This window comes from Strongylocentrotus purpuratus, unplaced genomic scaffold (assembly GCF_000002235.5).
Source record: "Strongylocentrotus purpuratus isolate Spur 01 unplaced genomic scaffold, Spur_5.0 spur5_contig_865, whole genome shotgun sequence".
NCBI classification, from domain to species: Eukaryota; Metazoa; Echinodermata; class Echinoidea; order Camarodonta; family Strongylocentrotidae; genus Strongylocentrotus; species Strongylocentrotus purpuratus.
Window position 1 is genome coordinate 961,235 of NW_022145574.1, and position 12,857 is coordinate 974,091.

The 12,857-nt window shown below is 36.6% G+C and overlaps 1 protein-coding gene across 1 annotated transcript; it reads right to left on the bottom strand.

Moving 5' to 3' along the window:
• Positions 1-5,786: 5,786 nt before the first annotated feature.
• On the bottom strand, positions 5,787-12,857 carry LOC105447597 (adhesion G-protein coupled receptor D1-like). The gene is made up of 11 exons (XM_030973654.1): positions 12,852-12,857; positions 12,311-12,357; positions 11,642-11,768; positions 10,874-10,977; positions 9,992-10,091; positions 9,027-9,177; positions 8,494-8,560; positions 7,861-7,927; positions 6,878-6,966; positions 5,928-6,054; positions 5,787-5,840 (listed from the first exon to the last, which is right to left on the bottom strand). Exons 1-11 carry the CDS (start codon positions 12,855-12,857, stop codon positions 5,787-5,789), a joined length of 939 nt encoding a protein of 312 aa, XP_030829514.1.

Consider the following 12,857-nt stretch of genomic DNA (forward strand, 5'->3'; position numbering starts at 1 on the left):
TAAATTCTTTTGTTTGTAAATACACAGGATATGGGTTAATGAACGATCAAAGAAACCACACTTTCAAATTAAAAAACCTCCGGAATGATAGCTGGACGTCATTATTGTTCCCTCTTGAAACGCCGAACCTGCCGCGGTGTATGCAGCTGAAAATACAATGGCGTCTTATTTTGTTTACAAGCGACGGATTCCTTTTTTTTTTAATCCTTGCATTTTTTCATCAAAATAATACCATGCACGGGGTTAAGAGCGAGGCAATAGATTAAACATTTTGCCTGAAGGTATTGAAGTAAGAGAAATAACTGAAGAAAAGATAACAAAACAGGCACTGAAATTGTGTGAGATGTCATGGGACATCGTCTGCTTGTGCACATCATGTTCAACATGTGACGTCATATCTCAGCAGCGACCGGGGAGCTTTTCAGGTGCTATGTCGGGGCTGTATCTAAGCATTTTGTAATTGTTAATAATCATTACTTCGAATGTTTCCAAGCACTGGCTTTTGATAACCTTGGCCAATCAAAGTGTCACCTTTGCAATGATGACATTAAAGTTCGTTTTTTAAATCAATGAACCTTCTCTTTAATAGTTTGCACTTTCAAATCACACTTACCCCGACCTGTTAAATGATAGCATGTGTGTCAAAAAGAACAATCAGCAACAATCCTTTTCCTTATGCAGTTTTACACTTTATTGTTCAATAATGTATCGTCTTTGTATAGATTTATTCTCAGTTAAAAGTTAATAATATAGTTTTCCTACTAGAGCATATCATAAACTACATTTGAATCAGACACAAGATACATTCAATATAAAAACACGATTGATTCGTTTTTATGCAGTTCCGACACTTTTTCAGTTTAATTCTGGTTCTGAAGATGAACAGTTTTATAACATATTCAAAAGATCAACGAGAAATATAATAAATATCAAACAGAAACAAAAGAGAAGTTTACACCAAGATCGAGGCTCCTCCTGTATTATATTATTAGAAATTAAATTACTAATTCTCATGATAATAATACATGTATCAGAAATAATAATAATAATAATTGTTATAATAATGATGATAATAATAACACTACAAATAATAATAATAAAATAAGAATAATACAAATAAATGATAATCATCATCATCATCATCATCATCATCATCAACAACAACAAAAGTGTTCAAATCTGTGTGCTAATTCCTATTTGGAGAGCACATGGACTAGTGATGGCAGGATCTTTGCTCAAGTCAAAGCGACAGGTGGAAATTCAACATCAATTATCATCTCATCAGAAGCAGATCTTGCCAGTCTGAAGAAGTGATTTTTTTTTTCTCACTTGTTTTACTCTTGTCCTTAATCTTTGTTTCTTCTATTATGCATGTACATGTAACTTGTAACCATTAGATAATTTCCTGGCAACAATCACAGAGTGTATTTCAAGATTCAACTCATTATTCTTTTTTTCCCTGTTATGTTCTTCTGGTTTCGTTATTCAACTATCCATTTTGTGTATATATTTTTCTTTTTCTTTTCTTTCAGAATATCAATTTGAACCTGAAAAAATTGATTCTCCCGACTGCTATATGAATACTGCATTCGATATGTATTCATTAAGTTGTGTTTGTTTCAGTACTATTATTACCTGCAATTAAATATGCATGCTGTTTGCTACTACTATCCTTTCAATCTTTAATACATGTACAATCATACATTATGATCGTGAAAATGAAATAATTCAGTAATAATAATACCCCCCTCCCCAAATCCTTATCCCACCCCACCATCTCCAACTCACTCAACCTCACCATTACACAATCATGCAGACTCACATTCCTGTACAGAATCCCTATTCAGTGTAGGATTAATCTTTATAAATGAGCACAAAATTAAGAGCCCTCAGATTGAGCATTCCATCTCATCCAGCAGTAGCTGAACACACCCTCAATACTGGGCCCTGTTTCATAAAACTTGATATCAATAACAGGTTACAAGCTACTGTTATAAGCTACTGAAATCAAGGCATCTGATTGGCTGAGAGCAAATTTATCATAGAAATTAAGCAATTGTTATAGATTTTTTTAAATTATGAAACGGGCCCCAGGTCCAAACATCCGATGGAATGATACCCATATTTTTCAGTTTGAAACGCAATGCTGGTCACAAAAAGGGGTGTGTGAAAGAATCCATCTGGATAAAAAGGAATAATCCTTCACTGATTTAGGGACTATGGCTAATCATTGTCGTTTATCTTCGCTCCAGAGATCTCGAGACAGCAGCAAGCAAGACTGGCCTACTAAATTGTAAGGTTGGTAGAAGCTTAAAATACACAAAGCACGTACACTCTCTCCTAATATAGGACAATTGTATGCATCTTGGTTGAGAACTGCTCCTATCTGTACGGATGGGGTCAATTAAGGGGCAAATCCTCTGCCGGTGGTCTAGAGCAGTGGCGTAGACAGGTTCGTACACCTGGGGGGATGACTCAGAAGCGGATCTAGCTTTTTGCTAAGGGGGGGGTTGACCAATAATGACGATGCAGAGCATCGTCCACGAGCCGCGAAGCGGCGAGCCGATTTTTTTTTGGGTGTTTATTTGAACCCCGTAAGTGATGTTTTCCTGGCATCTATTAACACAATGGAGACCATAAAAAGCAGTGCATGATAACGTCTTTTTAAATCAAGTAACAGTTAAATACACAGTTATATCCAGAGTTATCATGTGTTTGGTTAAGTTACCAGATGAGTTGAATATCTTCTCACAATATTTGCACTTGAAAGGGTTTCTCTCCAGCGTGCGTTCTTTTTTCTTTCTTTTTTTCTTTTTTCCCCCTTTTTTCCCCCTTTTTTTTTGGTTTGTTTTTTGGACCGCCCAAGGGGGGTTTAAACCCCCTAAACCCCCCCCCCCGTAGATCCGCGCCTGTTTAATCTTGTGGTTATCTTGTGGTTTCCAAACAACAAGATAACCACAAAATACTTGTAAGATTTTCTTTTTTTACCGTCTGAATTGGCTTTCACCGTGTGAATGCGGCTAATAACAATAAACTCAATTTCAATAATGAATAGGAATATTATTATCATCATCATAATTATTATTATTATTAATATTATAATTGTTATCATTATTATTATTACTATTATTATCATCATTATGACTTATTAAGTAAGCAAATATCATTCCCCAAAACCTGGGGGGATGATTGTACATGCCATCCCCCCACCTTGTGAGGTGGGGGGATGCATCCCCCTCACCCCCCCCCCCCCCCCCCCCGTTGTCTACGCCCCTGGTCTAGAGGGCGGAGCCCACGAAGTTCTTGATTTTGTAACAATTTTGAAATCACGAGCGATATCAATTGTAATTCTTTTAAAGTCACAAAGCCCCTAACATTTCACTTTAGAAATAATGTCTCTTTCTCTCTTAGAGACAATTTTATAGAACTGTGTTTTTTGTTCGTATAGGCCTACTTGAAATTAATTCGTCTCCTGAGGCACATGTCGAGCCATCCCATCGTTCAATATTTCTGACATTCCTCTCAATTTTTTCTTTAATTTCCTTTATTTTCTTGACACTTTTAAAATTCCACCTTTCCCTTTCAATAAGGAAATAGGTGACTCTGTCCTGGGTGGTCCGGATTGGCATGGTCTATACCATTATATTAGTTGCAAATTACATCAGATGATGCGCAACTAAATCTACATATCAATCATGGACCTGTAATTGGGCTTTTTTCCTGTGATACTTTTTCTTCCGAGTCGTATATAGCTGCATGTAATTATATCAGTCTTCAATCGAAACCAATCCAGAATATGATTTGTGATTAGAAAGTTCTCCCAGTTCATTTTACGCCTACACCTTAATTTTCACCTCAATTATGTCATATCATATTCAACTTAACTTCCCGAATGCATGTTAAATACCAATATTTTCATTATTATTATACTCTTCAAGCTATTGTTTGTGAACCCATTTTTTTTTCGCACTAAAATTTTGTTAATGGATCATTTAAATTTAAATTTACATTTACATTAATTATCTCTGTGTATTTCTGCTGTTTCAGTTTGCGAATTGTTGAGATGTGTGTGTGTACTTGGGTATTTTTAGACTTGTATGAATCAGATATCATTATTTACGTCTGGGGACCGACCTCCGAATGATGTGGCTCAGTGTCGAACCGGGGTCCCCTAAGCCAGTTTGTAGGCGAAGACAGAGAGCTGACCAAGTGACCGTGCCGCTAGACCAACTCATATTATGATAGACCATGGGCCTACTAGACATGGATAGACCAAGACCTATGTTGAGCCACGTTTCAGCCTTCACAAATTATTTGAGGTGGAAAGATGCCCCAATCTGCCGGGCACCTCACTTCGGAGACTCTAAGCATTAAATCGAATTCCACCAATAGCTAGTTTCGAACTTTGAAACAGAAATTAAGATTTCAAATTGAATGGGGATCTGAATGACTTGAGTCAACCCTAGAGGGCATACATGAAGTGCGTCAGACGGTTGGTTCTTAATAAGTCTAACAGTTCCAGACAATCTGTGACAACCTTACGACAGACGAGGGTTTGTGCCTGCAGCCTTATTGGAAAACAGGAGTTAAAGCCCCACTGTCCTACTTGTAGCTACTTGCTCCCTCTATATAGAAAACTTCCCCAATCGGTGCCAGTTGGTCCCCCATGATCCTCTATTTCTTATGTTAGTTGAGAGCTGAGTTAATGAGATAGCCACCTGCCAGTGACCTTGCTGTGTGGTCTAATCCCTTTTGGCCCAGTAGTATTGACGGTCTTTAAATAAGAACCTCTCCTTTAATCGGAACGACTGTTGTCGTGGTGACACCGCTGCTTGAAAGATTACTGCGCCCTCTGCTGCTCGAGAATGGGTCAACCGTCCTTTTCCCGCGGTAGACTTTTGAACGAAACTATGAATCGAAGAGGAGAAGAGAATTGACATAAAGATTTTTGTTATAATAGGAAAGTACAAAAAATGGTAAAAAGTTATAGGAGTGGGGTTTAGAGAGAGAGAGAGAGAGAGGGGAGAGAGAGGGAGAGAGAGAGACAGACAGACAGAGAGAGACTCAGTAGCCCTATCAGCCGGTTGGGGGCGGTGGAGGTAACATGTATAGGTCTTAAAGATAATTGTGGATATTAAACATCTAATTGAAAAGAGACTCCCGAGTCATACATTTTGAAAAAAATTACATATACTAACTTTGTGTGTCACAGCAGATGGAAAAGCTGTCCGCCACTTCACCACAGTGACATTACTGACTCGGCCGATTTGAATCACTTGAAACGTAAAGTGATTACAACTTTGAAAACTTCAGAACTTTCATATTGTTTGTTTGCTCGATTTAGTTAAAACTTTCACCAATCCGCTTCTGTACATTTTCTGCCTTCTTTTAGAGCAATTTGGTTGTATTTTCCTCTAAAATGGGGGAAGACTATTAGAAAAGTGTTGGATACACCTTTGGGTAATAATTTTTCACCGTCTATTACAAATTACGTAACAATTAAGTTGACAGGTGACTTGAGAATATTATACGTACCTCTTTATTCCCAACTGTGTGGATGAGAAAAATCATCAGCCCCTGTAAATATATAAATATCAACAATCAGACACAACTTCAGAAAACCGAGTACAAGCAAATGCTTGGAAAACAACGAATAATGTAGTGAATATAGAGCCCTCAATGTTAAATGCGAGGCAGGGTGTACGTAAGGCATGGGCCAAATCTTTTACAGTCAACCAAATGTCGGCATAGTTTTTTGTGCAAAAAAAAAATCCCTAAATAATTAGTCATGTAAAATACCTTTTAAAATTGCAAACAGTCATATCAAATAAATGCAAAATCTTGTAGGTAAAACAAGGTTTATAATCTATTTGGAAATAATGATTTTTTTTTTGTTGGGGCCCAACCAAAGAGTGTCTTTCTCTTACCTGAAAACTATTCAGTGCCGTGAAGAGATAGTCAAATATGACGGTGTCTTCGTTGATGGCAAGGATCCCAAACACCCAAGGCGCTCCCATCACAGGTGTAAATACAAGGAGGACCTTAGCTGTGGTTCTTTGAGAAGATATTTCAATTTTTTTTTATTTTTTTTTAATAATATATATGTATATAGTTTGCATTTTACTTTCTATTATGTTGAAAAATGCAGAAATACAACCAAACAAGCAAACAAGAGAAGAGAAGCGAAGGCGGAAGAAAGGTGGTGCCTGGTGGGAACGGAGAAGGCAGAAAGAGAGGGAAAGCTAGGATTAAGATAAATGAGTAGGGAGAGACGGAAGAGGAACAGAGGAAGGGGAGGAGTAGGATGCGCGGAGGAAGATAAATAATGGAAAGGAGGGAGGGAGAGGGAGGGAGGGAGAGAGAGATAGAAAGAGAGTGAGATGGATTCAAAAAGAGAGAGAGAAAGAAAATGATACCATACCATTCATTATGGAAGATATTGATAAAGGTAATAAAGATAAAGATGAATGTGTAAAGTCAAGATTATTACAATTTAAGTATTAAAGGGAGTGTATCTTGGCGAATATTAGTTAATGCCATCTACGTCTCCTTTTGGACAACTGCACAAAAACGAACCGACTTAATCTCTACGTGGTCAGCGTTCGCGAAAGAAACCGAAGTTCACGCTTCGGTTTCGCGTATGTTGCACGCACGTGATATACCCGATTGGCCCCGAGTCAGGCCACGGGAAAGACAGTAGTCTCGTCAGGCTACACTCCCTTTAAGGAAAAAGACTTAAAAGTCTTATCATCTTAAAAAAATATTAAAGCCGCCAACTTGTTTCACGCAAAGTGTTGTGGAAACGTTTAGGTATAAACAAAAATATTGTCGATTCTTGTAAATTATTAATGATAATTAATGATAGAGGTACACTTACTTTGCTTTTGACACATCGATTTTTGTGATATCCCGATCGATGATTCGTCTAATCTCTCGTAGCACGATGCCCAGCAGGACGATGTTTATCTGTTTCGAGTTAGAAAGACAAGATAGTATCTCATTATGACACCAAGGGGGGGGTGTTTCATAAAGACCAAGTTAAAGTTAACTTGGGCTTAACCAAGGCAGGCCATTTATGCCACTGGTCGCTTTCACCATTGGTCTCTCAATTATGATCTTTAGATAGCATTTTCCCTTCAATAATGAACTATCAAAAAAGGTAAGTTCAGAAGATTTGTGACCACAATTTGTAAGTTCTTTGAGAAACCAATGCCAGGAAATGGTGAGAGAAAACAGTGGCAAGAATGGCCTGCCATAGTTAAGTCCAACTTAAAGACGATCTTAGTCTTTGTGAAACACTGCCCATGTCTCTTTGCTACTTATAGCACCTACAATTTACTGCGCTTTACAATTTTAGGACAACAGTACCATCCTCTGGTCTACCACCCGGACAACTAGTCGTGGACAACTACTCCCGGATAACTATCATCTAGGATTATAATCTCCTTAGGAGAGAATTTTTAGACGGTAGTTATGATGGTGCCAAGTAAAATATCACAGGTAAAAGTATAACAGGTGAAAATGTCGGAGGTGAAAATAAATGGTATTTTATACCATTAACGATAGCATGTCAGAATGATTACAAATGACTTTAACTAATCTTTCAGAAAAGCAAACGGCTTGCAATTATGAATACTTACAATTACATGATTAATAAAATTGAGAGCCCTATGTCCTTTTTGTGTGACAAGTTAAGGACAATTTCGCCAAAGCCTTATAGCTTTTAATCATTTTAAATGGTTCGCATACCAACACTGATTTGGATAGCATTGTTCACAGAAATCGTTTTGCATTTTTCAAAATACTTAATAATTAGATTAATGATCTATTAGTATTGTAATGATTTTGTAGCCTACTTACGACTATAACGGCTAAAGCAGGTGCGACGAACGCATAAATCGCCCCGCCCTCTGTCGATAACCAGCAGCTGCAAATAAGAAAAAATACCAGTGTTTGGTGAAAATGGAGGTGTCATGGTATAGTGGTTCACTCACTTGACTCGCAATCCCTGAGTTGAGGGACCGAATCCCATCCCGGCACTTACGTTCTTTGGCAAGACTATAATCTGCATGTGCAACTCCGTAACCTTTTGTAGACGGGTACATTGCAATGTTAGGGTAATGATAAATGTATATGGCCTGTATGAAGAGCTGTATTAAATAAGACCTATTGAATGTTTATTATTATGTGCTTTATCCATCATCTACATTGTATGGACGATGTCAATAATAATCTTGTTTTCTGCGCTTGAAATATATAGTGGAAAGATATAATTGAAAATAGATACACAGGCGCACGCCAGCCCCTTTTAATTCCCATGATGCCGGGAAAATGAATCCCCCTCTCCCCTCCCAATCCGAGTAGGGAGGATTCTGTCCGCTATGTATGATTTTCTGGGGCTTACTGAATTGAATACGATGCAACGACGACACAGTGCAAAACATCGAGCTGAAACAATAGATGCGAATCGGAACAATAATATAAAATACTCACAAGTTTTCACTTGGTATATGATCAAAAGAAATCCCAAGAGAAATACCAACCAATACAATCGGCACACCTATTGAAATGTAAGAAAAACAACATAAATGTTAGGTGTAAGCTTTGAATGGTGAAGCTGTTAACTCCCATTTTTAGAAGTAAAGCTTGCAAAGATAAATGTTGAAACGACCTTTTTCTTCAATCCATATTTTGTGATAACAAAGATAATGACAATATGTCATATCGAAGAGAAGCTATTTCCAATTCATTATAGTTTTATTATTTTTGTTATTATCATTATCATTACAGACCACCTTATTCATCTCCAGTGACGAATTCAAATTCTCGTCATTGTTATTATACAACATGTATCTATTATTACACTACAACATCATCCATAAACGAGGCCGAATGGCGTGCATCTATCTCGTGCCGTTTCCATAAATATTATTTAAAAAGTTTTCTTTTGATTTAATGTAATTTCCAGAAAACACCCCTACTCTATAACAAAAATGAAGAGGTCGCTGTTGTTGACAATTACTTACCCCATCCTGCCACGACATAGTAGATAATGTTAACACGAGATGAGAACACTTTTACCACGTGACGATAGAGATAGATTGATTCAATCAACATCCAAGAGAAGCTCGCTGTCATGAAATACTGAATCACTATGGCAATCACTTTGCATCCGATCTAAATACAAACAGGTAATATAAAAAAAGGAAGTTATGTTGTTTGTTTATTTGCTTGTATTACTTTCTTCTTGGAGCCTATCGAAAGGGGACTTTATTAAATCTAAAGGCTTACATATGACTTACTGTGAATTGTTTAGGTCTGTACTGGTCTCTTGCAGAATATATATATATATATATATATATATATAAAAGAAGGACGGTATGCCGATTATAAAATCATTTCGCGATTTCTAAATAGTAATATGACTACATATAGCTATATGAATAGGGGCTGAATGAAGAATGGGAATATCTTGAACGTGTTACAACATTATATTGCAAACCTGGCCCCTGTTTCATGAAACATGTTATCAATAACAATATACAATTGCTGTTATAGGCTACTGATATCACTGCATTTGATTGGTTAATAGCAATCTTGTTATAAACATGTGACGACTGTTATTGAAAATAGGTTTGAGGAGACAGGGCCTTGAAAATTAAGGCTAATACGGTAAAGGAGGAAGATAAAGATATGGAGAATATGAACAAGATTAAAAAAAACTAGAACTACAATCGTATCAAAATAATATGCATGCATTGACGTCCGTGTTTCTACGACGCAGATGAAAAAGCATCCCTTTTACTATCTACAACAATTAGTTAGAAGTCTGTGGCATCTTGAAAAGTGAAGATAGGAAGGCAGAGAAAAGGGCACAAGAACAGACCAGAAACAGACAAAATGGCGCCTGGACGGTCACGCATTTAAGTAGGCCTAAGAGAAAATTAAGGAGGTACAGGAGGAGGGGATTCTAAGACATCGACGTTTATACCTTGTTATCTGTTCGATCTATTCCAACAAGAAATGTCAGTTGTCCTGCTGCAATAGCCACAAGTAGCATGGAATGGAGAATTCGTTCCTCTTTCATCAACCTTTCAAATCAAAGGGAGAAAAAAGGAAATATCACCGATAGTATTTACTATCACCAACCGGTCCTTTGGTAATATAATACAATTGTAGTTTGTGCAGCTAGCCCCCGAACATATTCTTCTATATTAATTGGTAATTGCCCTGACATGATAGGTTTTTATCTCAATATATATTATAAATATATAATATGTGACTGACCTTTCCTTTCAAGGTGGAGTTTTCTGGAAAATTTCTCAATAATAAATGTTTTTGATGGTTTAGAGGTTTTAATTGTTTGTTTTATCGAAATGCTACGAAAGCAAGTATGCTTTTACGTAAGTAATAATAACAATACATTGTATTTCTAGAGCACTTCATGCAATATGTTCCTAATTAGGGGATCAACGGCCACAAATCGTTTCCGAGGGACTTGGTAATAAGGATTTAACGTATTTCCAAATGGCAGCAGCGCATCAATTTGGTTTCGACCCAAGGATCTTCTAGTTACGTGACCACTGCTCTACCACTAAGCAATCGCTCCTCCATGTTTTTCATATGAAAAACATATTTATTTGGATCCCTGATCCCCGATCAAGGGTCTAACATTTTAACTTAAATCCCGACTGTACTACTTGCGCCCTCTATATAGCAAACAATGCCTAATCAGTGCCCGATGGTCCCCCATGATCCCCTCTTTCTTATGTTAATTAAGAGCTGATTTGATGAGATAACCACCTGTCAGTGACCTTGCAGTGAGGTCTAATCCCCCTGGCCAAACTAGTGCAGACGGACTTTATATACATACCTTAAACAAAGAAACAGTATAACGATGAGAATAGCGCACACGATGGATACACCACATCCGATGAATGTCAGAATAGACAAAACTTTACCATGGATCATAGGTATCTAGGAGACAAAGAAAACAATCAGTTAAATCGTCAAAAGAAAACGAAATATATCATTTAAAAGCAACTTGTACAAAAGAAAGAAACTCGGTATATTATACAATTAGCCAATTTGATATATTCATTATCACCCATGAGTTTCTTCCAGTCGGATAAAGAGAAAATGATTTGAGATCATTTATATTCTAGGTTCTGAGTTGTAAATAAGACCATATCCTGATCGCATGATACTTCAAAAAGTTTTTTTTTTTAGTTTATCACAAAAATATCTGCTTTGTTATTACTACTTCATCTATTAATATGTTAAATGGTCTCTTAAGCAAAACAACCAACACACAAACAAACAGAGGGCACTGTGGCACTTGGGGAAACATGCACCCGCCGTCGTCAGTGCTTGGAGAGAAAAAAAAGCGAAAATTGCTATTTTGAGGCTAAAATGAAAAATCGATATAAGACCTCATTGCTCAGTATTCAAAATGTGCGGACAAGGATATAAAACTTTTTTAAAGTGTGCGACTTGCAAACAAATACGTTGATGAAAAGTAACATTTTTATAAATTGAAACAGCTTACCTTATCTGAGTATTCCTTTATTTACTTTTTTCATATTTAGGTATTTATTCGTGAATTTTTATTAAGTCACTTGTTTTAAAAGAGGCTGCTTACGTCATACTCTGTGACTTTCATGAGTATACTGAAGCTTGTCAGGTGATCACATTCACATCTGGTTCCGGTTCCTGTTTCGTTGATGGTGACACATCCACTAGTACTCCATATATTGTTGTCATAGTTACTAGAGGATAATAGCACGATGATGTGGATGAGGATGATGATGACGATAGTAATAACAATAACCATACTACTACTACTACTACTACTATTACTACTACTACTTACAATAGTAATTATAATGATGATATAATAATATAATGAATAATAATAAGAAGAATAAAGATAATAACGACGATGATAATGATAATGACGATGACAATAACAAATTACAATATCGCTGATAACGATAATAATTCTTGTCCATATTGATGAAACTAAGTATGTAACCGTCGATATCACGATAAATTGCAGCATTATGTAACATTTTCCCCACTTTATTCTATATAATTTTATGCAGTAGTACGTCTAAACTCTAAACTGTCTAATTGATTAAAACGTTCAGAAGAGCTTGTCTTCATTAGCCTTTTAAAAATCCGATTACTATTTACAGCAAACTTTTTTATTCTTCCTTTGGAATGTTTATTTATTTAGTTGATACATAATCTAAGATTTTACAGGGACTTTCAATAATCGGATGATCGAGTTGCCTTTACAAAAACTTACCTCGTTGTCTCGTCAAGCCACACGCACACTGTCTCGTTTGGAAATGACTGAAAGGATTATTGCAAGAGGTAAAACAAAAATTTAAAAAAGGAACAAAAACATGAAATTGAGAGGGCATGTTCACTCATTTAAGTTCAATTAGTGTTTTTTATTGGCTCTAGATCAATGTTTCCCTAACTTTATTTTACCTCAGTAATCAACCCAATCAGAAACGGCTATCGTGGCTATATGAGCCTATTACTTTCAAAGTTCGAAGCTCTAATTCTAAAAAAATATATATTAAGCATGATTTGATAAATCATGACGTACTCAATGGCCCGAATTCACAAAGGAGGTTTGTCGACAAACCTTGGTTTTCGTATGTCATTATGACGCGTTTTTACGCGTTTTTTACAAACCTGGTTTGTAAAAACGCGTCGAAACGCCTCATATGACGCACGAAAACCAAGGTTTGTCAACAAACCTCCTTTGAGAATTCGGGCCAATGAGTACATATATATATCTACATAGAATAAATAACAACAACGCCACGTGTACTTACCACCAT

Bases quoted from the DNA above. Each gene is read 5' to 3' on its own strand.
- LOC105447597 (XM_030973654.1), bottom strand. The intron at 8,561-9,026 runs GTAAGTAATTGT...ACATTTCAATAG, and splicing joins CTATGTCGTGGCAGGATGGG to GTGTGCCGATTGTATTGGTT. The intron at 6,967-7,860 runs GTAAGTAGGCTA...AACTCGAAACAG, and splicing joins CTGCTTTAGCCGTTATAGTC to ATAAACATCGTCCTGCTGGG.